Below are 27,139 nucleotides of genomic sequence, written 5' to 3'. Positions count from 1 at the left end.
GTGTACACGCCAGCACCGTTCGGTGGTTCACTACGCACCGTACCGACTAGACCTGTGCACCGATCATATCATCGGAAGCGGCGGCGTGGCAAACATTTTTGCCGCGGCGACGTCTCATGTACCGACTCAAATCACCACCGACGGCGGCGTATGAAAAATTTCCGGCGGCGCACACCTCTAATACCGGCATTCGAGCCCCCGAAAAGCCCGACTCGAATGGGTGGTGGTAGCTTGCATGTCCGCCACCTATCCAAGTGGGCTTCGCTGACGGTTGTAGAATCAACAGAGCCAGCACCCCACCGGCAACGTTCGTTCACGCTCGCATGTGTACCCGCGATCAGCTGAAGTTAGTTGTTATGGCCGTTACCCCTGGTAACCGATTGGGCTCCTGGACTACTACCACAAATACAGGACGAAACTCATTCGGAAAACGGGAGTCAGGAATTTACGCACTACTCGCTGTCATCGCGCGGAACCTAGTGCACGGTTGTCGACGCTGTGTTTACGGGTGGTAAATAATTTTCTTTAGAAGAAAATTCAGAAGGATTTTAGGCGAATTTTTCGACTGCAGCTGTGTCGCAAAGTGTAGAATGGAATTTTCCCTTCAAATGATGGAAATTTAAGCAATTGATTAGTGCAATAATTGTGCAATAGTGTTATATGATAAGGTGGGGCAAAAGTGTGAATAAGAATGAATAAGTGCCCAAATGGTAATCAACGCAAAGAATCTAGTGGATGGAGTATGCCATCGATTCGGATACGCACAAATGTGTTCCTGCTGCTGATTGGGGCAGCTTCCGTTTCACTGATCAATCAAACCGAGGCCGGATTCGCCTGTCTCAGCAATCCCTGCATCTACGGAGTATGCATTGACGATTTAAACAGGTAGGCTCTGGCTAAGGTGTGGGTGTGAAATGCCGCCATCATGAATTCTGATTTGCTGCGATTTGGGTTAGATTGGGTTATCGACTTTCGAATGTATGCTCATGGCCCCTAATGATGTGTCATTATAATATCATTACCGGACAATCCACAACGAATGACTCAATATGCTCGTATCGATTGACGAAAGTCCTTCGGTTAGATCAATTCTATTAGCGAGCCGAGTGGAGAACTTCGTTATTGTGTTAACTGTATAATCGATATTGAACCACCGTGAAATTAGCTGATAGATAGCATAATTTACATCTAAACATGCTTGCAAGTGGGTTCCCCTGTTTGAGAACACTAACCGAACAACCACCGTCAGGATGTTAACCAAACATTCACTTCCGCGTTTGTCCTTTAATCCGAATCGGGGAAATAGTTTACCCCTCGCATCGACCTCCCCCAGATGCGCACAATGCATTGTTTTTACCTCCAAGAGTCGTCTCTTGGAAGTTTGCGTGTCGAGCAAGAATTCCTGCACCACCAGCGATGACTGCTTGGAGCGACACGTGGTGTGGTGGGCTGGAATTTTCACCTATTCCATTCGTGAACGCAAATTAAAACTTTGTCTTCTGTATTTTGTTTTTTTTTTTTTTTTTAGCACATACTCCTGCTACTGTATTGACGGTTACACCGGGACGCATTGCCAGACCAACTGGGACGAATGCTGGTCTAGTCCATGCCGGAATGGAGGCACCTGCATCGACGGAATCGCAGCGTATAACTGCACTTGCCAGGATGGGTTTGTTGGTATGTAAAGTGTTGATTCTGAATAGTTCAATTATGTGTATTCAGGGATGGAAAATATCGCTTCCGTTAACCATCTTCAACAAATGTTTTGGAATAACCACTCCTTTAGTTAACTTTAGCAACTTCAAACGTTTCGAAGCTATCGAAAGTGGCACTCACGAATTCCATGGATATTTCATCTCACTTCAAACTGTTCCAGATTGGAGATCTTGTAATCAGCAAACTTCGAGTATTGACTTTAACACCTTTATCAATGAAAACCAGTGGAAGCTTACCTCGCTTGCAAAATACCCCTCAAACCATCACTGAAGCTGCACTCTCAAATCGAGGAACACTCCACAATCGATGAATTCTGCATTGTGTGGCTGCTCCAAGACAAATAGTTTCGCATCAAAATGGATGAACTCGTGACCAGCGTACCGTGAAAGTATCATTTTTGCTCTACAGAGCCTCTAGAAAACTAGAACTACTAGAAACTAGAAAACGCCGTGGAATTTACTTGTTCAAGATAAAAATGAATAAACAAAAAATGTTAGTTTATGATATTTTTCTCCATTGCATTTTCGCGGACTTTCTCCCGGCTATTATACATGCAATATCAATATGATTTGCACTGTCCATTCTTCAGCATAATGCTTGTTTATGAAAAATTGTGGAACCGCTAGATTTTATAATTTTTAAATCCACGCTCTATGAGGACCAAACTGTAGGGCTATTTGAGTTGTTAACAGATATTTTACTAAACTGCTCTGACAATACGTAATTTTTGCTTCAAAGTCAATGAAATACGTATTTCAAGGTTCATTTTTCTCAAAATTATGACACAAATTATTTGTAACAGATATGACACTTGGTTGCCTCAGAAAATTGATCAAATAAATTGAGTTCATAAAACTATACACTTGCAAGGACACAAGGCACAAGTGAAAATGATGTTTCGAATGCATTTTCTACAACTGGAAGTACATTATTCTTGAATTGAAGTTTTTTTAAAAGCGTGATAAAAACGAAAAAAAAAAAACCGTGAGAAAATCGAACGTGAATTTGGCGAGTAGTGATAACAACGACTGTTGATAAAAGCGAAAAAGCACTGTATTCAGATCGGCAAGTATTCGAGCTGAACGTTGATTTTTTCACCGAATACGCTCCCTCAACAGTTTAACGACAGCTTTCTGGATACTGGGTTCGCCGTAGAGTTGCTCCAGCTCGTGATTCATTCTTTTTCTCCATATGTCATCCTCACATACTCCGCTGAATATGGTCCTAAGCGCACGTCGTTCAAAAACGGCTAGTGCTTGCAAGTCCTCCTCGAGCATTGTCTAGAGGACTACCGGTCTTATGAGTGTCTTGTACATGGTGCCCTTGGTACGGAGGCGATGTTTATCAGACCTCAACGTCTTGTGGAGTCCGTAGTAGGCACGACTTCCAGCTACAATGTCTCTGCGGATTTCTCTGCTGCAGTTGCCTGGTGTACACAAATTCGTTAACCATCTCGAACTCAACTCCGTCAATCACTACACCTATGCATTGACTGACCAGATTTTCTCGAGGAGAAGACAAGACACATGGGAAGATTAATATCTGAAAATTTTTATTAGCCAAAGCATACAAACAACCATTGCTTCGATGAGCCTGCCTCATTATTAGCGTTTGACAAAATTTCATGTAGTAAAGTGTGATTTTTGGTAATGAGGTCGTGAAATTTGTAACATGGAAGATCGAGACTTTGCAGGCCACATACCGTTCGCGACCACAAACCATTAGAGAAGGTCCTTTCCTGTAGCGCGGTATTACCAGGAAGGCTCAAAATTTACTTTATAGTATTGACATATTCTTGGCAGCTTAGAACTCATAATTCAGAAAATTTTATTGCAATTCATTTGGAAAACTTTTAAAGGAGTATCAAAGAATGGTAAAGAACAGGACGATTTAAATAGGTCTGAAAAACGGCATTGTTCCGTTCAAAATGGTACGTCTGGTCAGCCTACCTATGCGAGCCCTATCGCGCTCGGTTTCCCCTGCTGGCAGATACTTAGTCTTCGACGTATTCACCTTCAATCCAGTGGCGTAGCTATGGTTTGATGGGCCTGGTGCGGTAACAAAAATGTGGACCCTCAATGAAAATGACTGGGCAGTTTTTTATTTTATAAGAGAACTTGAGACAACCAAAAAAATTAAGTTTTTCTACTAATTCATTTCGTTTTCCGCAAAATTGAAATAAGGATAATTTAGATACCTACTCTCCGTGCTTTTTGATTGGCTAAATCAAAAATTAGTTTCAAAATCAATGGAATCAGCAGTGGTGGGCATAATTCCGTTAATTCGCTAATCGCTAATTAGCGGCGCTAATATTCAGTTAGCGATTTAGCGTTTTCGCTAATTTTTGAGCTGATTAGCGGACTGTTGGCGTCGCTAAAATTTTGGCCTTCGAATCGCTAATTCGCTAATTTTGTAGAGAAGCGACAAAACAAACTATTTTCAAGAACTGTGAGTCGCTGATGGCGTACATAATTATGCTTCAAATGATGAACATACCTTACTGCAAAAGTTACTTTTGGAACAAATATTTCATACGAACAAATTTAATTGTGATAATTGCAGGGCTAGTAGCGAGTCACTTTCAGTGACTTTTGTCACTATTTTGAGCCTAGTCATTAAAAAGTCACTATTTACGCTAACAAGTCACTAAAGTCACTTTTTTACGACAAAATGGTCACTAAAGTCACTTTTTTAGCTTTAAATGTATAAATTAACTATTGTTGTATTGCAACATACTTTAGAAAGCTTGCTTCTCATTTACAGAATATTTGGACAGTCCGTTTTGTCTAAGAGCTGCAAAGGAATGTAAAGGTTTATTCTACAAGCTACTCGCTTCTTAAACCAGTGGTGTGCGTGAAATTACGTTTGTAGTTTGATTTGCTTGTCTCAAATCAACTGTTCCTCCTTTTTTTTTTCCGTGTTGGGTATTTTCGTAACTGCGCCCAATTTTTTGATATTTTGTGACATATTCCCCCTTTTTAATTTTGCTTAGTCAGGATAACGTATCACTATTGGAAGTGGTCGTTATAGTCTGGCCAATAGCATTAGTCCAGTCCGGTATTATACTTCGTATGAAGCGCACAACCGTACTGGGATTTGTTCTCCAGATTTCAGAGGGTTCCAGAAGACCTCTCTCGAAGAACTTATATCTTTTGATAAAAATTGCCGGACATCGGCATAACAGATGTTCCGAGTCTTCGTTTTCCATGCCACATACTCGACATGTATCATCTTGAAGTTTTTTCATAACCTTCAAATGATAACGGCTCGGACAATGCCCTGTTATTAAACCAGTATACGTGCTTAGATCTTTTTTTGAAAGATCCAGTATTTTACGAGTCATAGAAACGTTCGGAGTGATGAACCGTTTCGACTGCCTACCGATGAAGGTGTTTGTCCAGTTGGATTCCACTTTCAGAGTTTCCCATGCTTTTAGTTCCATTCTAAGGGAACAAGCGGATAGACCACAGAAGGGTTCTGGTCCTATGAACTGATGAGACGATCCAAGTCTTGCCAATTCATCGGCTCGTTCGTTCCCATCTATTCCACAGTGACCAGGAACCCAGTATAAGTCTACTTGATTATTACAACCCAGTGTTTGGAGTGATTGAACACACTCCCAAACTAGTTTTGATGTGCATGTCGCAGACTTCAAAGCCTTCAACGCTGCTTGACTGTCGGACATCATGCAAATGTTTGAGTGTCTGTATTTCCTGCGTAGGCATATTTCAGAACATTCTAGTATTGCTTGGACTTCAGCTTGGAAGACAGTTGGCCATTGGCCCATTGGAACTGACAGGTCTATTCCTGGGCCAGTTACTCCTGCTCCCACTCGATTGTTCATTTTTGAACCATCTGTGTAGAAAATGATTGATCCTGGGCGGAGATCAGGACCACCGCGTTCCCAAACATCACGCTCAGGTTCAAACATTCGAAATCGTCTTTCAAAATTGTATCTTTTCTCCATCCGGTCTTCATTGTTTATCACTAGGGGATTGATACGAATAGTTTTTAGAATACCTAGATGACCCGTTAAATCACCCTCAAAGAGCCTTAATGATATTTTGATCCGTAAGGCACTCTTTTCGGCTTCTAATTGTATGAATTGATGCAGTTGAAGCATAAACAGTAGAGCTTCCAATGCCTTGGTGGGTGTGCTCCTCATTGCACCCGTTATTGAGAGAGTGGCTAGCCGTTGAAGTTTTTCCAACTTATCTTGAGCACCTTTCTCCCTTGTTTTTGTCCACCAGACTAGTGAAGCATAGGTAATTCTGGGTCTCACTATAGCCGAATATATCCAATGGATCATTTTCGGTTTGAGTCCCCATTGTTTACCAAAAGTTTTATTACATATCCATAGAGTATTTGTAGCTTTTTTTATTGCCTGCTCTAGATGTGTATTCCAGTTAAGTTTTTTGTCAAGAGTTACTCCAAGGTATTTGACGTTATCTGAGAGTTTAAGAAGCTCACCTTTTAGCATAATATCATTAAGCCTAGTCTTTTTTCTACGTGTAAATGGGACGATAGTGGTTTTTGAAGGATTTACATTTAAGCCTTCCCTATCGCACCACGAGGAAATAATGTTTAAGGCAGTTTGCATTCGGTCTGTGATGATATCATCATACTTGCCACGAACAATAATGACAATATCATCAGCAAATCCAACTACTTCAAAGCCTTCTTTCATCAATTTTTTTAGAAGATCATCAACTATTAATGACCACAGCAGAGGAGATATCACCCCTCCTTGTGGGCACCCTTTTATAGCTGTTACACTTATATTAGAGCTACCAAGGCTTGCTGCTATTTCTCTTTTTGATAACATCTCGCTTATCCAATGAATAATGCAATTGTAAAAACCACGTTTCTCCATTGCAGCAGCCATTGAGTCATGAGATGAGTTATCAAATGCCCCTTCAATATCAAGGAACGCCTTAAGGGAAATTTCTTTTGCAGCAAAAGATTTTTCTAGTTTTGTATATAGTATGGAGTGCAGTTGCCGACGATTTCCCCTCCTGGTAAGCAAATTGATATTTACTAAGAAGAGTTTTAGAAAGATATGATGATTTGATGTGCTCACCGATTATTTTTTCCATTGTTTTGAGAACGACTGACGATAAGCTAATTGGCCTAAAGGATTTTGGCAGAGATTTGTTCCTTTTGTTGGCCTTAGGGATAAAAATAACCCGTACTTGTCGCCACGCTTCCGGAATATAGCCTAGAATTAAGCTGGATTGAAAGAGTTGTGTTAGAATGGGCATCAGAACTGTTTTACCTTTCTGTAGTAGTACCGGATAGATTCCGTCTCTACCAGGTGACTTGGAGGGTTCAAAGGAGTCTATTGCCCATTCAACTCTACTTTCGGTAAAAATTTGGTTGGCCAAAGTAATTGCATCATCCCTAGTTCTTACTAGCCCAGTCATCGTATTCACTGTTTCGTGAATTTCTGTCCTGGTTATAAGATTTCCAGTACTTGATACAGATGTACTTTGGTCTTCACTTGAGTTAATGATCGACCCAGGAAAGTGTGTTTTCATCATTAACTCTAATATTTCTCTAGCAGAGCTAGTACAAGAACCATCTTCTTTTCTAAGAGTACCCAACTCATTTGAGTGATCTTTCGCAAGGATTTTTTGCAGCCTGGCGGCTGTTGGAGTATTTTCAATGTTTTCACATGTATGCCTCCAGTGAATCCTTTTAGATCTTCTTATTTCTTTATTATAGGCGGTAAGGGATTGCTTGTATTCGTCCCACTGTTGGGTTCGTTTAGCCCGGTTGAAGAGTTTCCGAGTTTTTTTCCGAAGTTTTTGTAGAGATTGATTCCACCAAGGTACTTCTCTATTTGTAGAGCGTATCTTTGCAGGGCAGCAATCAAGGTAAGACTGTTGGATCAAATTTGAGAGATATTTGGAATTTTCTTCCAACTCTCTGTATGATTTGGAACATCCTCCGAAGCTGTTCAAAGCTGCCATTAGCTTTGAATTATAAAGCTCCCAGTTTGTTTTTCTGGGGTCCCTTATGAACTCAGTGCGTTCTTGATTTGCTCCATAATCAAATAAGATTTGCTTGTGGTCAGATAAAGATTCTTCATCTGATACGTGCCAATTTTTTATTCTGCCGGATATCACCGGACTACATAGTGTAAGGTCAAGAACTTCTTGTCTTAATACATTTACAAAAGTTGGTTTATCCCCCTTATTACATATATCTATCCCTTGTGATGATATAAAGTCTAAAAGGTACTCACCCCTGTTGTTGATGTCTGTGCTGGCCCAAATCGTGTGATGGGCGTTTGCATCACATCCAATTATAAAAGCTTTGTTTTGTTCCTTACAGTTAGAAACCAATCTAGCGACCTCTGGTGGAGGAACTTCTCCCACGTCACCTGGAAAGTATGCTGTTCCTCCTGGTTAAAGTGGATTCAAAAATTTCGAGCTTATATTGTGCATAGTCGTGTTGAGGTCTCAATTCGTAGGATTTTGCTTTCAATCATCCGAACCTACCTACCGGTGTTTACCAGATACCATTTCGAAATTCCATAATGATAACCCGTTCTACGCATATTTGTCCCATGCTCCAGATCAAACAAACGATTGTTTAGTGGGACGAATTTGATTAGAAAATGTCAAGTGGGTTAAATATGCGTGGAAAATGATTGATGGGACAAACAGGCTTAGTATTGTTTTTGCAGATTTTCGAAACGAACAATGCTATTTTTAATATATTTTGAAAAACCCCTCCCTTAGTTAGCTTAACCAACTTCAAACGCTTTTCGAGGCTGTCACAGGCGGCACGGATTCCCAGATTTTCTGGATATACGCTTTAACCGCTTTACAAATTGGAGATTTTGTAAAAAAAAAGTAGGAGGGTGGTATTCAAGACACGACCGCATGACGTTGGACTACGGTATTCTTATATTCCATTAAAACAAATAATAGAGAGAATTGCAACTCTAGTATTTGCTGCAATTTTATCTAACAGTGCATTTCTGGATGCTGAGACGTTAAAACGTTATAAATAATAATATATACTAAAAGAATGGATATCTTTTATTTAATCGCTGTCATTTCATACATATTCGAATCAACCCTTTGTTTGCTGCATTACCAAGACAATCATTTAATTAAGCGAATTGGTAAAATTTTCCTATCTAAGCAAAAAGCAAACTTTACGAAACTATCTAAAATTGGAGCCCAGAACGATTCAACCGAAAATTTTAAATTTGAAAATTGTTTGACATTTAAACGATAAAACTCATGCTAGGTTAGTTCCAGCCCAGCATAAAATTTCATGTATTTGAAAAAAAAAAACGTTTGGTTCAATAACTCAATATAGCAAGAGCTCAATCACACGTTTTTCGGTAGTTGTAATCAAGGTTTGGGCGAGTGACAGGAAAATATCTTAACTTCTTCAGTTGTGATTTAGAGCATTTCTAATTGTTTTGTTATTTTTCACGATAGCGACAAGTTTGTTTCTTTCTCTGTGTGCGAGAAACAAAATCAAAACCGCGCACCGAGAAACAAAAACGAGAATTTAATGAATGCTCATTGAGAAAACTTGCAACTCTTTTTACCAATAATTTATGATACTCAAAAGAACCCGTTTTGATCTAAATCAAATTTCTAGTAAATAAGTGTTGATCATTCATAGGTAGTAATTTTTCCTCGATGAATAAAGACTGGCTGAAGAAGTTAAAATCGCTGCTGTAAAATCAAATTCACAACTGTGTTCGTTAAGACGTTTTAATATTTTCAATGACAATCTTCGATAATCTTCGATAAACTCCCGCTATAGTTATTCACACACATGCTATAACTATCTGAACACGCGTTAAAACTATTCATACACACGCTGTAGCTATAGCTATCCATACACACGCTATTCCTTTCCATACATTCGATACAACTATCTATACACACGCATAAGCTATCCAACCATGTGCTATTACTATCCATACATACGCTATAACTAATCATTACACACGCAGCAGCTATCCACACACAAGCTATAACTATCCGTACACACGCTGAAGATATACACGCAATAGCCATAATATGCTACACATACTAGTGTCTTACACACGCTATCGCTAGCCATACACACGCAACAGCGCCATCCCTATCATCGCAAATGTCATTGCAATACAGATGCACATACGCTATATGTGCACACTGCACACACACTAAATGGCGGTAGCTTTCCTAGTGGCGGTGCTGGCTCGTGCAGTTTCTGCTGTTTTGTGGCTGTTTTCACCCAACTGTTGTGGCTGTTTTCACCCAACTCAGATCGAAGGAGAACCGAACTGAATGAAGAAATGCAGCTTCCCACTACCTCCGCCGCTGCTGCCTGATACCACCGCTCTGGTTCTGCTGCAGCTCAGTTTGGCCGCTGGAATCAGCCACCGCTGCTGATTGTACAAGACCGGCCTGGTGGCCTTTCACTTGTTAACTGATGACTGCTATGAGACGACACAGGCTATTATATAGCCCAAAGCAAAAATCCATCCGCGAGCAAACAAGAACAAGAACAACTTTTAACTAGTTTAGTATCGAAAACATATTTAAATTATTATATGTCAATCTTGCGCAATATTTCCCCTATCAATCAAGCCATTGGTGTTTAGAATCTGTTCAGTGGTAATGATAGAAGAAGCATTTTAAAACGGTGTTGAAACACCTGTTGCAGCTACCGAAAGCGAGCTCGTTATTGGTTGAAAGCTGTGAGACTGTTTACAAAGTCAGATCGGTTGTATCCGTTAGTGTCGACTGTGCTTGTGAAGAGAGGTGGTGATTGGTTGCTCGGTATGATTTAGACAATCGATGTGATTTATCAATTTTTCAATAGTGTATCTCGAACAATAGGTTATTTTTGTTACATAAATTCAACCGTAAAAGAATTTCTGATCGGTTGATGCCAAAACCTCGAAATTCTAAAAAAAATGACTGATGTATAAGCGCTCAAAACCTGACCACTTTTCCCTGGTTTTCCCCGGTTGAATTACTAGATTTTCAAATTCAGGTGCCTAACTTCGATATAGACGTTAGTCCAACGTCAAAAAAGGTTATTGAGTTGAGATCAGGTGAACTTAACGGCAATTTAAAAATTCAAATTCAAAAAGTCCCTCGAATTGTCCCTATACCAACCTTGAGTCAAGTTCGCAGTATGCGCTGATGCACCTATAGTAATTAGCTCTGAAGCATATAGTAATTAGCTCTGAAGAGTTTTCGAAGACACGGGGTAACGTTTTTTTCCAAAACTACCGTTTTATAAAAAACAGCATTCAATTCGGCGTCTTTGTAAATGAAAATCAGAGGACGTTTACTCGCTTGCAAATTACTCCCGAGACAATCACTCAAGCTGTACTCTGCAATCGAGGAACACTCCTTTAGAACTCTGAAATGTTGTCTCTTGCTGCTGCCAACATTCGATTGTTTTGTGTAACCAGACACACTCCAGGCCAAATAGTTTCTCATCAGAAACAATGAACTCGCGAACAGCGAGTTGTGAAAGTATCATTTTCACTCTATCGAGCATCTTTTTCTAAAAGAATCGGCCAAAATATTGTGGACCGATTCAATAGTTATACTCAGATGGGTGGGAATTACAAACTGAACGTTTTCATTTCGCCGGACACGCTTTTTCATAACAGTCACAATTTTACGACTTGCGGCATCCTTGCAGATCGTGGCCGACAGAATTTTCAACGATCCCCCAAAGAGAATGTTTCCTTGTATTTTTCGATGGTTTAATAAACGAAATCTCGCCTAGCTTCACATGATTTGAGATGTTTGAATATTGTGCAAGGGCAGTCACTGACCAAAAATCGTTTAACTACGACTTTCCGGATTTGTTACATCGCACATCAAGAACTAAATGCAACTGACAGACCACCAACACACCAATGCGTATTCGAGAGTGCATACATTCGTTCACGTACTTTCATTAACACTTATAACTCGAAAACTTGTATTCGAATATATTGAACAAGGTGTTATTACAACCATTTCAATGTGAAATTATGATACAGGTTTTAGTTATTTTCTATGAGAACAAATCATTGCACATCCTATGTTCTAAAGACATAAATTTCAGATTAAATTTGATTCATTTATGGTTCAACAATAAATTTCAAAACCCTCTTTTGTATATTTTTGGTCACTATTTGGTCACTATTTAGTCTCTATTTGGTCACTATTTTAATGAAAAAAGTCACTAAAGTCACTATTATTTTGCTCCAAGTTCGCTACTAGCCCTGTAATTGTCTACACAAGATGAGTTACTTGAGATTAACAAACCTTGCCATTTTATCAATCGAACGTGAAATCATTGATTCCCAGTGATGGGCACCGCTAACTGAAAATAAAAAACTGATTACTGAAAATAAAAAACTAATTACCAAAACCCAGCAATAAATTTTAAGAGTGTAGAATACCTCCCTTTACGACACAAGTGTAAGTCAGTTTTTTATTTTCAGTTAGCGGTGCCCATCACTGGGAATCAGTGATTTCACGTTCGATTGATAAAATGGCAAGGTTTGTTAATCTCAAGTTACTCATCGTTGACCTCAAACAGCTCTTGATCAATTTTAGAGAAACTTCTTTTGCAAGCTGCAATACTAATTCCCATCGTTTAAAAATATCTGAGAGCGATTTCTATGTCTGGTACCGAATCGATCAATTTATACCTATGAATAAAATTCAAAGCTTTATTACTCCACCTAGATGAATATTATTAAAACCAAAACGTAGTCTTGGAGCCATTTTCGTTCAATAATGAATTCGTCTCTATCGATTTCTCCTGAAGCCTTCTCTAGATCCAGCTTCGCAACAGGATCGAAAAGAATGTCGAGTGTTAAAAAGCGTATTCCTCTGCGATTTCATTAATCTGTTGAGATCTTGTGGCAATTTCCAGAATAATCCTGTCAACTGGTGATATCATTTCTCGTCTTAATTCTTCCTTATAGTTTCTTCGCCTGGAATTCTCTTCTTTCGACGAACACGTTTTTGTGGGTCTGGGTCAATTTCTAGTACAGTACACTTTTTTCTGCATACTTTAGAGCTCATTCCACAATTTTTTCTCGCTTATCGGTCAAAAACTTATGTAATGCCATTAACTTGTTAGCACACCCCTGTATATTCAGACTCTTTTACTCCAATATTTCTGAGTATCGTTGATTTCAATTAAAATGGAAGCCCAAAAACCAAGAAGATGGTCATGTTGACCGGCGCAAATGACAGCCTATAATCTTCGACATCCTAAGGCACGAACCCGAGCGGTGATTCAGGTGATTATTGTCGTTTTTGTTTTCGCGGTGTACTACACTCAAATGACACTTAAATGACACTTTTGACACCGAAAATGTTTTATTTGATTTTTCGTGTTACCCTTTTTCTGTATCTCACTACACTTTTTCTGTCACTGATGACACCCGAAAAAAGCAGAGTGTGCTGTAGAAAGTTACCAACACATTCACACGTATGTGTCAAAATTGGGTTGTTTTTGTTTTCGTTCCACGTGGTAAAGTGTCAGGTAAATTTTTTCTCAGCACATTTGCAAGATGGACATATGAAATGGAAACGAGACAAAATGACGAATGCGATTATGACCAAAACAAAACGAATTGACAGCTACCCCATTATTACGCATACCAATGCAATGACACTGAAAATGTTTTATTTGAAGCTGCAAAGTATAGCACGGAAAAAGTGTAGTACACCGCGAAAACGAAAACGACATATGATTCACGACAGTAAGGCCGATGAAAGAATGAAACAGAGATGGTGCGAAACACGTTTTTTCTTACGTGGAGAACAATATCAACAATGGAAACACATATGAAACGGTTTGCTTTGTATTCAATATGCCACCGGAGTATGAAAAAGGAGAACCGAAAAAGTGCGAGTCGATGATAGCCGCAGCCGATCAGCAGGTTGTCAACTGCGCAAGCCAAGCCAACGGGACATCCTCAAAATGAGCAAACTAGGCTGTCATGTCCGAACGAACAAAATACATGCGCAAGAATGAGCTATCGTGTGCAACATAAAACAGTTTCGTTACCTTGTGTAAGCTGTTGCTGTATGTGAGCTCTCATGAATAGCTCATTCATTTGCCTGTTAGAGTGAAAAGAGAGAAAAGTCGTCAGTATAGTGTCGCTCTCCAGTCCTTTTCTTGAGCCTGAATGATGCCCACCCACAAAATCGGCTCTATAACTTCCTACAAACCTTCGTGCTAGCGGTGAGAGACGGCGAAAGATCATCTGGGAGAACACTTCGTAGGCTGCGTTGAGACTGACAGACAATTAGCACCATGCGTATTTGTGAATGCATACATAGAATAAATACTCCCACTAATAATTGCATATAACATACGAAATTAGCGACAAAGACAAATACTCGAAAACTTGTATTTGAATATTTTGAACACGGTGTACAATGTTATTTTTTGCCAGGTTTTTGTTGTTCAACAAGAAAAGAGAGCAGCACTTTGTTTCTCACGACTCACGAGTAGCTGAGTCTTGTTTGTAGCTGTTCTAAAAAAAATCAGTTTTGATTTTCTAAAAAAGCGAAAACAGGTTCTCGATCGATAAAAATATAGTTTTCACAGATTTATGAACTTTAATCGGTTTGATTTTTTACAATTCTAATATTGTATGAAAAACGACCGCAAGGTAAACGTCGAATTACGATAGCCTGTCTAGTGCCAATATATTTCTTGCAACAAGCTTTAAGTCATTTGAAAATAATGTTGAAGGTTGGTCGAATACAGTTCTAGGGAGAGCATCATTTCATCGTAAAAAGCACTTCTTTGTCGTAAATAGTAGTAAGTTGGTATCAAAAACACGACCACGTGGTTGGCATAGGACCACGTGTCGTCTTTCGTTGTCTCAAAAAAGAAGAAAGAGAAAAAGGAGCATGCAGTAATCTCCTAGGGAAGTAGTGTCAGAGGTGTAGATGCTATACAGCAAAGGGCCCACCAACCTGCCCTGCGGGACCCCTGCTGGAATAGAAAAAGATTTTGATAGGCAACCATTCAACGATACTTTGAGCGACCTTTACCGAAAGTAGCCATGGATGATTTTTGTAAGATATGGAGAAAAATTAATGGGGATTGTCTCATCCTGAACCCGAACTGTTCCAGTTTTACTTACAGTTTACCCAGTGATATGAGTAGGCTGATCGAAGCATAGCTTAACATCAACGTCAGATTCTCCCAGATTGATATGATCTTGACCATCTTCCAAATGCTTGGATTCAAAGCAACTGTTGTGATAGACTCAACAGCAAGTGAGCCCTGTTGCTGAAAAAAGATTATATTCAAAATTCCATCAAACCCAGGAGCCTTCATGTTTATAGTGCTCTTAAGCGCCGAGCAAAGCTGTTCTGTTGTAATTTCAACTTCTTGAGGAACGCTACAATAGGGATTTTCGAGGATGCGGACACACTGCTCAATCTGGTCTTTCTTCCATTGGTCTAGCCATGGTCGAGCCTAACAATTCCGATGATTACTTATCGCTCAACCTTTGAGACGTGTAAACGTATATTTCGAGTGCGCCTATCAAGATTTTGCTACTTTGATCCTTCTACTTTTAGAGAGTCTGAGCCGCGTCGCGTGTAGTATATCCGCGATGAGGCGTGAAAACACCTTTCGAATAGACTATTCGAATTTACCGGTCATACGAAAAAACCTACGAATTTTGTCGTACAGTTCTTGAACTCAAACGAGAAGATGTTAAGAGGCTACAATGCCATAGAGGTGAAACGTGCGCGTTTGTTAAGGTCGCTGACCTAGCTCTGGCCCAAAAAGTGGTCGAAGAACACGACGACAAACACGAAGTGAAGTGTGGTGACAAAAAATACAAGCTTCGAATTACCATGGAAGATGGAAGTGTTGAGGTGCGCGTATGGGATCTTCCCGAAGATGTACCGAGCACGACGATTTCTGAGTTTTTTAGTCAGTATGATGACGTTCTCTCGGTCAAGGAGCTTATGTTCGGTGAAGAGCATGGGTATGAAGGCGTATCGCTCGGTATCTGGAGCGTCCGAATGGTGGTAAAGCATAATATCAATTCGTGGGTCACCATCGACGGAGCGCAGGCATATGTCACGTACAAAGGGCAACTGCAATCGTGTCGTCACTGTCACGAGCAGACACATACAGGCATATCGTGTGTGCAAAACAAGAAGCTGCTAGTTCAGAAAAGTTACGCAAACGTGACAAAGCAAGCTGTACCACAACGCCAGCAAAACACCAAACCTGCGGTACCGAAACCAACGATCCAAAAACCGACGAAACCTGCAAGTATGAAATCTACTGCGCCACCTCCAGTGACTTCGGAAACTTTTCCCGAACTACCGCCACCTTCGACAAAGGCCAATTCCCAAACACACTCTGCCACCCAATCAACAGCATTGGTAGTAGTAGACTCACCGATTCGCGAGACTGTACAAATACCAACAGCTGAGGCACACACTGAGGAGACAACCACTTTTGTGGACTCGATCGAGATGCTTAGAAGATATGGCAGCGTAACACGCAGCATGTCGACTGGGCATGAAACTGATGAATCTACATCGTCCATGAGTAGCAAAAGACGACGTGGACGACAAATGAACAAAAAACCTCGAAAAAATGACGAAGACGACGATAGAGAGAAGCGCTACAATCCATAATGTCTGTCACTTCGTTCAACATAGCCTCGATCAATATCAATACTATCACATGTCCTACAAAACTAAACGCTTTGCAACATTTCGTAAACAGCCAATACCTAGATATCGTATGCCTACAAGAGGTAGAAAATGAACAGCTCTCATTGCCCGGTTACACGGTTATTGCAAATGTGGATCATGCAAGAAGAGGAACGGCGATAGCAATAAAAACACACATTCGATACTCCCACGTCGAGAAAAGCTTGAACGGACGGTTAATAGCTTTGCGAATCGGAAACGTAACGGTCGTAAATGTTTACGCGCCCTCAGGAACAACACAGCGTTTGGCAAGAGAAGATTTTTTCAACGGCACACTTGCTTATTATCTACGTAATCGCACCGAGCACGTAGTTCTAGTAGGAGACTTCAATTGTGTACTACGACCCTGTGACTCATCTAGTCCAAACACGAGTCCTTCACTAAGAACGGCTGTCCAGCAACTACAGCTTATCGATGTGTGGGAAGAGTTATGCCCACGAGATGCTGGATATACGTTCGTGAGTAGAAACGCACGATCCCGACTCGACCGAATCTACGTGAGTACTACTCTCCGCGACCAGCTACGAGCTACACATACTCATGTCTGCTCTTTCTCCGACCACAAAGCACTGACTCTCAGACTCTGCCTTCCCAGCCTAGGGCGAGAACACGGTCGAGGATTCTGGTCCCTTCGCCCTCACTTGCTCACCGACGAAAATGTAGCAGAATTCCAATACAAATGGCAATTCTGGACTCGCCAACGTCGGAACTATGCTAATTGGATGGAATGGTGGCTTACACATGCTAAACCCAAAACCAAATCCTTCTTCAAATTGAAATCCCGAGCCGCTTTCGATGAGTTTCATAACGAACACCAAAGACTTTACGCCGAGTTACGACAGGCATACGACGATTATTACTTGAATCCAGTAATGATAACAACCATCAACCGAATCAAAGCTGAAATGTTGACACTACAGCGTAATTTTTCACACATGTTTATGCGCATAAACGAGACGTACGTGGCGGGTGAACCAATCTCCATCTTCCAACTAGGAGAGCGAAGGAGAAAACGAACCGTCATCTCTCGGCTGCAGACGGAGCAGCGTGAAACGATTGTCGATGCCCATGCAATCGAAGCACACATGGTTGACTATTTCTCCAACCTCTACTCCGAAGATGAGCAAGTAGAAGGTGAGAATACCTTCATCTGCGAGAACATCATACCACCAAATGACCCGACAAATGAAGCGTGCACCAGAGAGATTACCACGGCGGAGATTCTCGCTGCGATAAGAGATAGCGCATCTCGGAAATCCCCCGGTAGTGATGGTCTCCCGAAGGAATTCTATCTTCGTGTGTTTGACATCATTCACCGTGAACTCAACCTAGTGATGAATGAAGCGCTCATCGGCAACCTTCCGACATCGTTCGTAGACGGTATCATCGTACTGGTCAAAAAGAAGGGTGGGGACGACACAGCCCGTTCTTATCGACCCATATCGCTTCTAAATACAGATTACAAATTGTTCTCTCGCATTTTGAAAGCTCGGCTAGAGGACGTGATGCGAGTCCATAATATACTGAGCGAAGCACAAAAATGTTCGAACTCAGAGCGTAATATCTTTCAAGCTACTCTCGCTCTGAAAGACCGCATAGCTAGTCTTCGTCATCATCGTCGTTCTGGAAAGCTCATAAGCTTCGACTTGGATCATGGTTTCGATCGGGTTCGACACTCTTTCCTCTTCGGGACCATGCGGTCGCTCGGCTTCAATCAACGTCTCGTCACCTTACTTGCACAAATCGCCACCCGATCTACATCCCGACTACTCATTAACGGGCACCTCTCACAGCCGTTCGATATCCAGCGCTCCGTGCGACAAGGCGATCCGCTCTCCATGCATCTCTTTGTGCTATGTCTCCATCCTCTGATATGCAGACTTGAGCAAACGTGTGGGGACGATCTTCTGGTAGCATACGCTGACGACATTAGCGTGGTAGTCACATCGCACGAGCAAATTGAAACCATGAGTGAGCTTTTCGCAAGCTTTGGAACAGCTGCTGGCGCAAAACTAAATTTGCGTAAGAAGGTCGCAGTTGACGTAGGCTATCTGGAAGGGAACCAAATTGATGTACAATGGCTTCAAACAGCGAACACAGTAAAGATACTGGGTATCATTTTTGCCAACTCCATTCGACTCATGACCACATTAAATTGGGATGCAGTGATTGGAAAATTCGCGCAATTGATGTGGCTTCAGTCCTCGCGAAAATTAACTTTGCACCAGAGAGTTATAGTTCTCAACACATTTGGTACGTCCAAAATATGGTATCTCTCCTCTATACTACCACCACTCGGTGTACACATAGCAAGAATAACCTCGAGAATGGGCAACTTTCTGTGGCATGGAATTGTTGCAAGAGTGCCAATAATGCAATTGGCGCGAGACCGAGAGCATGGTGGTCTGAAATTGCAACTACCAGCGCTCAAGTGCAAATCTCTCGCCGTTCACCGACACTTACGAGAGATTGTTTCTCTTCCGTACTACAGATCCTACCTTGTACACAGCAATCTGCGGCAATGCATTGATCATCCCGACCTCAAAATTATTCTCACAAGTTTATCCCAAATACCTCCCCTCACTCAACAAAATCCATCCACTGATAATATCCACCAGCACTTCATCCAACAAACGGAACAGCCAAAGGTGGAGCAAAACAATACCGCAAATGACTGGCGCCGTACTTGGAGAAACATTTCGGATAATCAGATATGCTCGGAGCACAAAAGTTTGCTATACCTAGCGGTCAACGGCAAGATTGAACATCGGAAACTTCTATTCGTGATGCGGCGAGTAGATAACGAAGAATGTACACACTGTGACAACCGAACAGTGGAAACACTGCAACATAAATATAGCACCTGTGATCGTGTTAATACAGCGTGGACAATGTTGCAACAAAAAATCTCTGCAACCCTAGATGGGTGGAGACGTCTCTCTTTCATCGAGCTCATTAATCCGTCTTTACAAAGAATTGATAGAAGAAAACGAATACACATTTTAAAATTGTTTGTCAAATATCTTTGTTTCATTAACGATTGTAACGGTAGAATCGACATACAAGCTTTAGAATTCCATCTTAATTTGAATAGTTAGTTGAAATGTAAGTATTTTCATTCTGTTATACAATCTTGACAAAATAAATTAATTATAATAAAAAAAAAAAAATAAATTAGGCAATGTGACCACCGACCGTATTTGCTCTCTCAACCGGAGCAACAAGGAGACAGTCTCTGACTGAGGAGAGGAACTGGCTTGGGGTACGATTTCAGCGCCTTGGCTACTTTCCAGAATAGCCGGGCGCGATAATCCAAACTTTGGACTACACGTCCAAAATTCTCATTCCGGAGTGATGCCATTCTGGAAACAGATCGGCCATCTCGAGCTTCATGTCCAGATTGCTGGTCCTCTGGAACTGGCATCTACGCACATCTTGCAATCTAATTAGCAGCTGGATATGAAAATCGATAGCAACGAACTTACGAACACGTCAAACACACGTTTCGTAGGATACGTTTATGGCTCGTTGGAGACCCTCCTACAGCTGGTCGATATCTTCCTACGCTGACATACGGCGGCACATCGTTGATGTTGTTGTTCACCATTCAAGCGAAGCGCTCCAAGTTTACATGGTGGTAATTTTTGGGCAAACAGCTGGCAGTAACTATGCTGATCCCAACCTCAGCTACCACAGCTGGTGTTCTGAAATCAAATCGTTGTGTGCCACTGGTTTGAACAGTCCGATAGTGGCCAGGAAAAAATCCAGAGTGGATGGGTTCCCCGCCGGTGAGATGTGGGGCGGCTCGTTTGGAAACTGCGTCGTGGTCAAAAAGCGCTATACCGTTGCTGTTTTACTGACGAGGACAGTAGACGGCGATGAACCTGCTCATCTGCAGAGTACTTCTCCGATTCAGAACTAGGGGGCGTTGTTGTAGGTGGAAGGGGGGTGTTACAGTTCCGGGTACCGTGACCGAAATTAATGCACCTCTGGCGCTACGTAACGTCCCGACGGCCACCTCGATAGGGCTTCTCTTCAGATCCAGATATATCGTGAGTGAGAAACTCAATCTTAGAATTTTTTATGATCGCAACTTGGCAAAATCTATCTACGTGTGGAGTATTTCCTTTATACCGATGCCGCATAGCTTGTATTCAGCTACGACGTCCAGCGATGCAAAGTCGCTAATGAGCTGGTTGCGTCAGACATTCTTCACCACCAGCGGAAGTAGCTTCAGTTTTACCGCATTGGGGCTGACAACATCCGAAACATCAGTCAGCAACACTTTTCGAGGTGCAACCGATCCTTCCATCGGATGGGCCTCGTTTTTCCTTTTTACTCCCTCCTCAGCAGTGTTTTTGCTTCACGCGGCGCTTCTCTGCTTCTTCGACATAACTCAGTGATACGAGCGACTATCTCGACGAACTATCGCACAAAACAAACTTTGAGCTTAACGAAACCGAGCGATTAACAAATCGAACCTAACTACTGAAAAGTCTGAAAACGAAGATGATCTAATGAAGGTTTGCTGTTTGCTGTCTTTTATACTAGGCTTTCGAGAAAAACTCTCAGTGGAGGAGTATTTGCTAGGGGGCACGTATAGTCAACAAAGATATGTTACAAATATTTAGGCTATGTTTGAAATTATTGATCTTTTTATAATGCTTTGACAGTTTTTATACTTTGTATTATTTAGGTTATTCGTATACTATTTTGAGACAACTAAATATTTGCCAGAGGCAAATTGAACGCAAGATTAGAACAGTACTAATATTATTCTCTCTTTCCGTAGGACTCAACTGCGAGGAAAACTTCAACGAGTGTCTCTCGAATCCCTGTCAGAACGGGGGGAGCTGTCATGACCAGGACAACGCATTCGTCTGCAGCTGTGCGCCCGGCTACGTGGGAGTATTCTGCGAGCTGGATGTGGCGGTATGCGAAACTGGTGATCGCTGCCACAACGGGGGCCAGTGTATCGAGGGCCCTGGGCTGGAGTTTAGCTGCCAGTGCGTAGAAGGGTACGAGGGGCGCTACTGCGATCAAGAATCGAACGAATGTGACTCGGCACCTTGCCAGAATGGGGCGATCTGTATCGACAAGTTTGCAAGCTACGTCTGCGCCTGCACGATGGGTTTCACTGGGACGAACTGCGAGGAGGAAATTATGCTCTGCGAGAGCTCCCCTTGTGCCAATCAGGCTCTGTGTCTGGTGGAGGAAAGCGAGCCCACCTGCTACTGTGTTCCCGATTTTCATGGAGAACGCTGCGAGTTTCAGTACGACGAATGCCAACTGGGGACGAATCCGAGATGCGTCAACGGAGGAACTTGTGTGGACGGGGTAGATGAGTATTTTTGTAGCTGTCCACCGGATTTATCTGGCACCAATTGTGAGTGTCTTATTCTGGACGATTCCAGTATGGATTGTAACTATACTGCTCCTGAAGTATCAACTCTGGGGTATGAATCTACCAGCGGGTATTTTGAAGTTGAGTCAAGTTCCGCCTCTGGCGGTGGAGTTCAAGGCTGGGATGGAACAACAGCGTCAACTGGGATTAAAAACATATCGGTGACAACATCTATGCCAGGATTCATGAATACAACACGTCCCTACTGGAGTGGTTCAATCCCAACTGATACAAGTTTTGTCGAGGATATTATTAAACAGAGCACTGAAACATCACCAATTCCTCAATATCCTACATCTAGTGTTAGTATCGATGGAACAACGTTTTCAAAGGATATAACATCCAGTCCAGATCAACAGTTTTCAGTGGAAGGAGAACTTTTCACCGTATCAGCAGGAACAGCAGGAGGTGTCTCCACGCCAGGCGTGACGGATGGCAGTATTCAAGTTACCGATCAGAAATCGACAATCCCACAAACTGACACTAGTAGTGGGGGAACCAAACCTATTGATGGTGGTCAACCAGGAATCGATAGCGAAACACCGGTTACAACAGCGCGGCCAGATGAAGGATCCTTTTCCTCGGATCGATCAACCGTGTCTCCCTCCGTGGATGCTACTCTAACTCCTTTCTTCACGGAAACACCAGGGAAGCGTCCCACTTCCGTTCCCGCAGAGGAACAGTTCACTGACATTAGCCCATCGCAGATGACTACCGACGAATCATCTCAACCAGGGTCTTTTCCTATAGTAACTACGCCGTATTCTACGAGTACAACCGCGCTAAGCAAACCAACTGACGTGATCATCACCGAGTGTGACGATTCGGTGTGCGTGAATGGCGGAACGTGTTCCATGACTCCCGGCGGCATCAGGTGCCACTGCGATTTCCGATACATGGGAACTTTCTGCGACGTTCCGGTTAGCATTCAGAACGCAGCTTTCTCGAGGGATTCCTATCTCCGTCATGTTGTCTATCGAGGGAACGAGAGTGAACGACAGAATATGACGATCGAACAATTACTATCGATGAGCGTTCGATTTAAGGCTAAGCTGACCTCACGCGAAGGTCTGATCTTGCTTGCCGCTGCTGAAGGAACGGAAGGCAGCCACTACGTGGCGCTGTTTCTACATAATGGATTACTGCAGTTCCAGTTTTCTTGTGGACTGCAGACGATGCTATTGAGCGAGATCGAAGGCTTGGTAAATAACGGCTACGAAATCAGCATCAAAGTTCAGTGAGTTTAAGCTTTCTAAAATCATTGTTTTTCTTAAATTATTTGAACGTGTTTCAGGTTGAACTTCAATGGTCGATACACGCACTGTAATGCATCCTTGCATGTGAACGAAACGTTGGCAATGAGTGGTGAACAGCCAACTTGGCTGAGGAACTTGGACAACTACGGAACGAATGACCGAGCGATCCCAATCCGGCAAAGCTGGCTGCATCTGGGTGGCCGACCGATCAAGACCATGTACACCCTGAGTCACAACATCTCTCGCTATCAGGGTTTCACCGGGTGCATTTACGAACTGGAAGTCAACCAGAATTCAGTTGCTATTTTCGAGTAAGTTTTTCTTTGTAACTATTTAATGTTGGAATAAAATTATTCTTTTCTAGCAATGCGGATGACGCATATAAAATATACGAGTGCACTTCGCTTGCGTGCCTCTCGAGCCCCTGTAAGAACGGAGCCATCTGTGTCGAAGAGGAGAATCAGCTGCTGGAAACTCGCTACAAACCGGACAGTCAGGTCAGCTGGAGTTGCAAATGTGCTTTCGGCTACATGGGAAAAACCTGTGAGCGGTCGATCTGCGATAACAATCCGTGCCGATTCGGTGGAACCTGTGTGACCTTCCCGGAGAGTGGCTATCTATGTTTGTGTCCCTACGGGAAGCATGGACATCTTTGTGAGCACGATCTGGATATTCTACAGCCGTCGTTCTTTGGCAGCATCAAGGGATTGTCGTCGTTTGTTGCCTATCCGGTTTCGTTTCCGCTGGAGGATCGCTTCGAGTTCAGCTTTAAGATAATACCGACAACCATCTCGCAGATATCGCTGCTGGCGTTTCTGGGCCAGCAGGACGATCACACCGATCGGAGTGATCATTTTTCGGTTAGCTTTATTCAAGGTATTTTTTAAGCTTACCTACGTTAAAATCCCGGAGCTTGATTTCACTTATTTCAGGGTTCATCCTCGTCACGTGGAATCTGGGAACGGGACCGAGACGAATATTCACCCAACAGCCGATTCACGTTCAACCGGCACGACCGACGACCATCAACGTCGGACGGAATGGTCGACTAGCGTGGTTATCGATCGACGGCAAGGTTAACATTTCTGGAAACTCTCCCGGCAGCAGTAGTCGGTTGAATGTTCTGCCCTATCTGTACATCGGTGGCCACGAGGATGCCAACTTCTCTAGACTGCCGCACGATCTCCCACTGCACTCCGGCTTCCAGGGGTGTCTTTTCGACATCCACATTGTGGCGGGACCTGTTCAAATACCGCTGCAGCATATCGGTGGCATGCGGGGGCGAAGTGTTGGACAGTGTGGTACCAAGGAATGTCACCGGCATGCTTGTCAGAATAACGGTGCCTGTCTGCAACACGGGTCCACATTCACCTGCATCTGCCAGGAGGATTGGAAGGGGATTCTGTGTTCCCAGAAAACCAACCCGTGCGATATGACTAACAAATGCGCCGTCGAAGCGAGCTGCTTTCCACTGATCAATGGTTATGAGTGTGATTGTCCTTTTGGAAAAATCGGCAAGCGGTGCGAGTCTAATCTGAAGTACTTAAGTGATGTATCCTTCTCCGGACGAAGATCCTATCTGGCCCTGAAATGGCCCGCGACGAGTAGCGATCTTTCCTACTTGGAAAATGAAGTGCGATACGAGAAGATCATTCAACCGCCAAGTTTGATGTCTCAGAACCATTCGATTTTGCTCAAATCTATTCGGGAATTGGACAAGATAAATGACGTACTGAAGGTAAGCAACAACGAAACCGTGACTAACCTCATGTACGCTCACACAATGGTTACCCGATCCGATAACTACCGGCAGTTGAGGATACGTTACCTCTCGATCGAACTGCAAGTGCGTCCCCTCTCGGAGAAAGGCCTTCTACTGTTCGTACGAAAGTTCGATTCCAACGAACAGCAGCAGGGCTTCATCAGCTTGAGCCTCCAGGGAGGAGTTGTCGAATATCGTATAGCGTCTGCACAGGCGCAGACTTCTGTAGTCCGTAGCAATCACGTCCTTGCGATTGGAGAATGGCATACCGTTAAGATAATCAAATATGGAAAAAGATTAACGCTCTGGGTGGAAGGGAAAAGCACCTCCATACTGGGTTCCGTCCGCGAGGAATTCATCAGTGCCACTTCCCAGGTGTATTTCGGTGGTTTGCCAGATTTATCACAGCTACCTTTCGATGCCATGTCCGGATTTCCACTGCCATTCAGAGGCTGTATACGTAATGTGAACCTGAATGGTACGCGAATGACCCTGAACGAAAGCAGCATTCTGGATGCCAGAAATATCAACGATTGCGACGGAACACCCTGCGGAGGGGATCTCTGCAGTAGGAGCGGCCTCTGCTGGCTGGATGAATACTCACAGCCACACTGTAAATGTCCCGAATACTCTAAAGGGGCGAACTGCGAAATTCAAGAATCATGCGAAGTGATCAAATGTCAAAACAACGGGCAGTGCATGAAAAATGGACGCTGTAGTTGCGGTATTGGTTGGACCGGTTATTATTGTGAAATCGCAACGACTAAGTTTTCCGCGCTGGGATTCAACGATCGCAGCTACATTCTGATTCCGTCCCAGAAAATTAAAATGAAAGATAAGAGAAACGGCCAATCTAGTGGTAGCTTGAGTCCTCGACTGGAGCTGCAGATTTCCTTCAATATGTCCACGCTGGACGACGGGGTGGTGTTCTGGACTACGGATAGGTATTCGCGGTACTTTGGGATTGGCGTACGAAACGGATTCGTTACCGTTGCTAGCGATATGGTTCGGGAAGTGGAAAATTTCACAACAATCGGAAGCCCCTGGAAGGCGTACGTTGCCGATGGAGATTGGCACAATATACGCGTTGAAACAGAGGACGGCACCGTGCAGGTGTTCGTAGATGGTCATCCACTTTTTTCCGACTTGAGAGTACTAAATGAGCCCACTATGCTGGGGAGACGATACACTTCTGACGAAGTGACCTTTTTAGGTGTGAGAGTCCAACTTAATTTTTAGGGTAGAGTAATAATAAAATGCTTTTTTTAGGAGGCTTCCCCGAGGAAGATGTTTACAATCGGACGCACGGCAAATTTCACAACGCACTTAGCGGGTGCATACAAAGCATCTTTCTGGGCAGCAATCCGGAGGAGCTGGACTATGCGAGCTTTGAGGGAGCCAACATCGACGAGTGTGAAGTTTGATACCGGGGGAAGAATGGTGCTCAGTTTCTTATTTATTTCTTCCGTTACTACCGTTTAGAGTACTGGCACATAATTGAAGCGCTTAGAATAGGTTGAACATGCAAGGAGTAGTTGAGGGTAGAATTCTTTAAAAAAATGCAATAACTGCGTAGGCTACCTATAGAAATCGAATAGATACAGCATTCTCCATATACGGAACAACGTACAACGAATAGAAACTATCGAAAGCTTCGGTTTACTTCGGCAGGTATTATTAGTTTGACAAACAAATTCGAGTAAGGTCTCAAACTAAGCTGTAAAGTTACTATCAAGTAGATAAATGTGAACTTAAGGTGAATAAATTTTGCTAAATGTGGCTGAAACTAGTGAAGTAAATAGTCTTCTGTTTTGGCTTGTCTTGTAAAGGTTCATTTGGTTCATGTTTGATCGGTTCAAATAGTTTGAATTGTCCAGCGGTATCTAAAGAAGAGTAGTAAGGTGATTCGAGATATACAGGCTGACTGGTTCCTTGTTGGAAGTATTTTAAGGGCTGATAGAGAGCAACATTTGATGAAAAAAAAATCCTTTACGCATATACCGTAACGTTGATGTACTCAGAGTTATTCAACTTTTAAGTCTTTTAGATATTCTTCCAAAAGTGGCTCTATCTTCAAGTATATGCCACTTAGAGAAATTCTATTGGTTAAGTTTCAAAGCTGAGAAAATTTCTACTAGATACAGCTTTTGCATGTCTGAACAAATATAAAAATAACATTCTGTAAGCGAAAATGTTCAAAGGTAGGATATCTCGGTAATTTCATTTTTTTAATCATTTCAACATTTCAGCATAC

General features: G+C 42.5%; 2 protein-coding genes across 2 annotated transcripts in view; one reads left to right on the top strand and one right to left on the bottom strand.

Moving 5' to 3' along the window:
* Window positions 1-27,139, bottom strand: part of LOC129731320 (MKRN2 opposite strand protein) — a 33,787-nt gene that overhangs the window by 5,710 nt on the left and 938 nt on the right. The window lies entirely within an intron of this gene.
* Window positions 407-27,020, top strand: LOC129731319 (protein eyes shut). The gene is made up of 7 exons (XM_055691198.1): window positions 407-885; window positions 1,529-1,677; window positions 21,256-23,104; window positions 23,162-23,434; window positions 23,488-23,999; window positions 24,056-26,098; window positions 26,155-27,020. The coding sequence occupies exons 1-7, from the start codon at window positions 692-694 to the stop codon at window positions 26,307-26,309; spliced, it is 5,175 nt and encodes a 1,724-aa protein (XP_055547173.1). The 5' UTR covers window positions 407-691; the 3' UTR covers window positions 26,310-27,020.

This window comes from Wyeomyia smithii, chromosome 3, assembly GCF_029784165.1.
Source record: "Wyeomyia smithii strain HCP4-BCI-WySm-NY-G18 chromosome 3, ASM2978416v1, whole genome shotgun sequence".
NCBI classification, from domain to species: domain Eukaryota; kingdom Metazoa; phylum Arthropoda; class Insecta; order Diptera; family Culicidae; genus Wyeomyia; species Wyeomyia smithii.
Note: the sequence above shows the minus strand (reverse complement) of the source record. Positions and strands in the feature narration are given on the sequence as shown.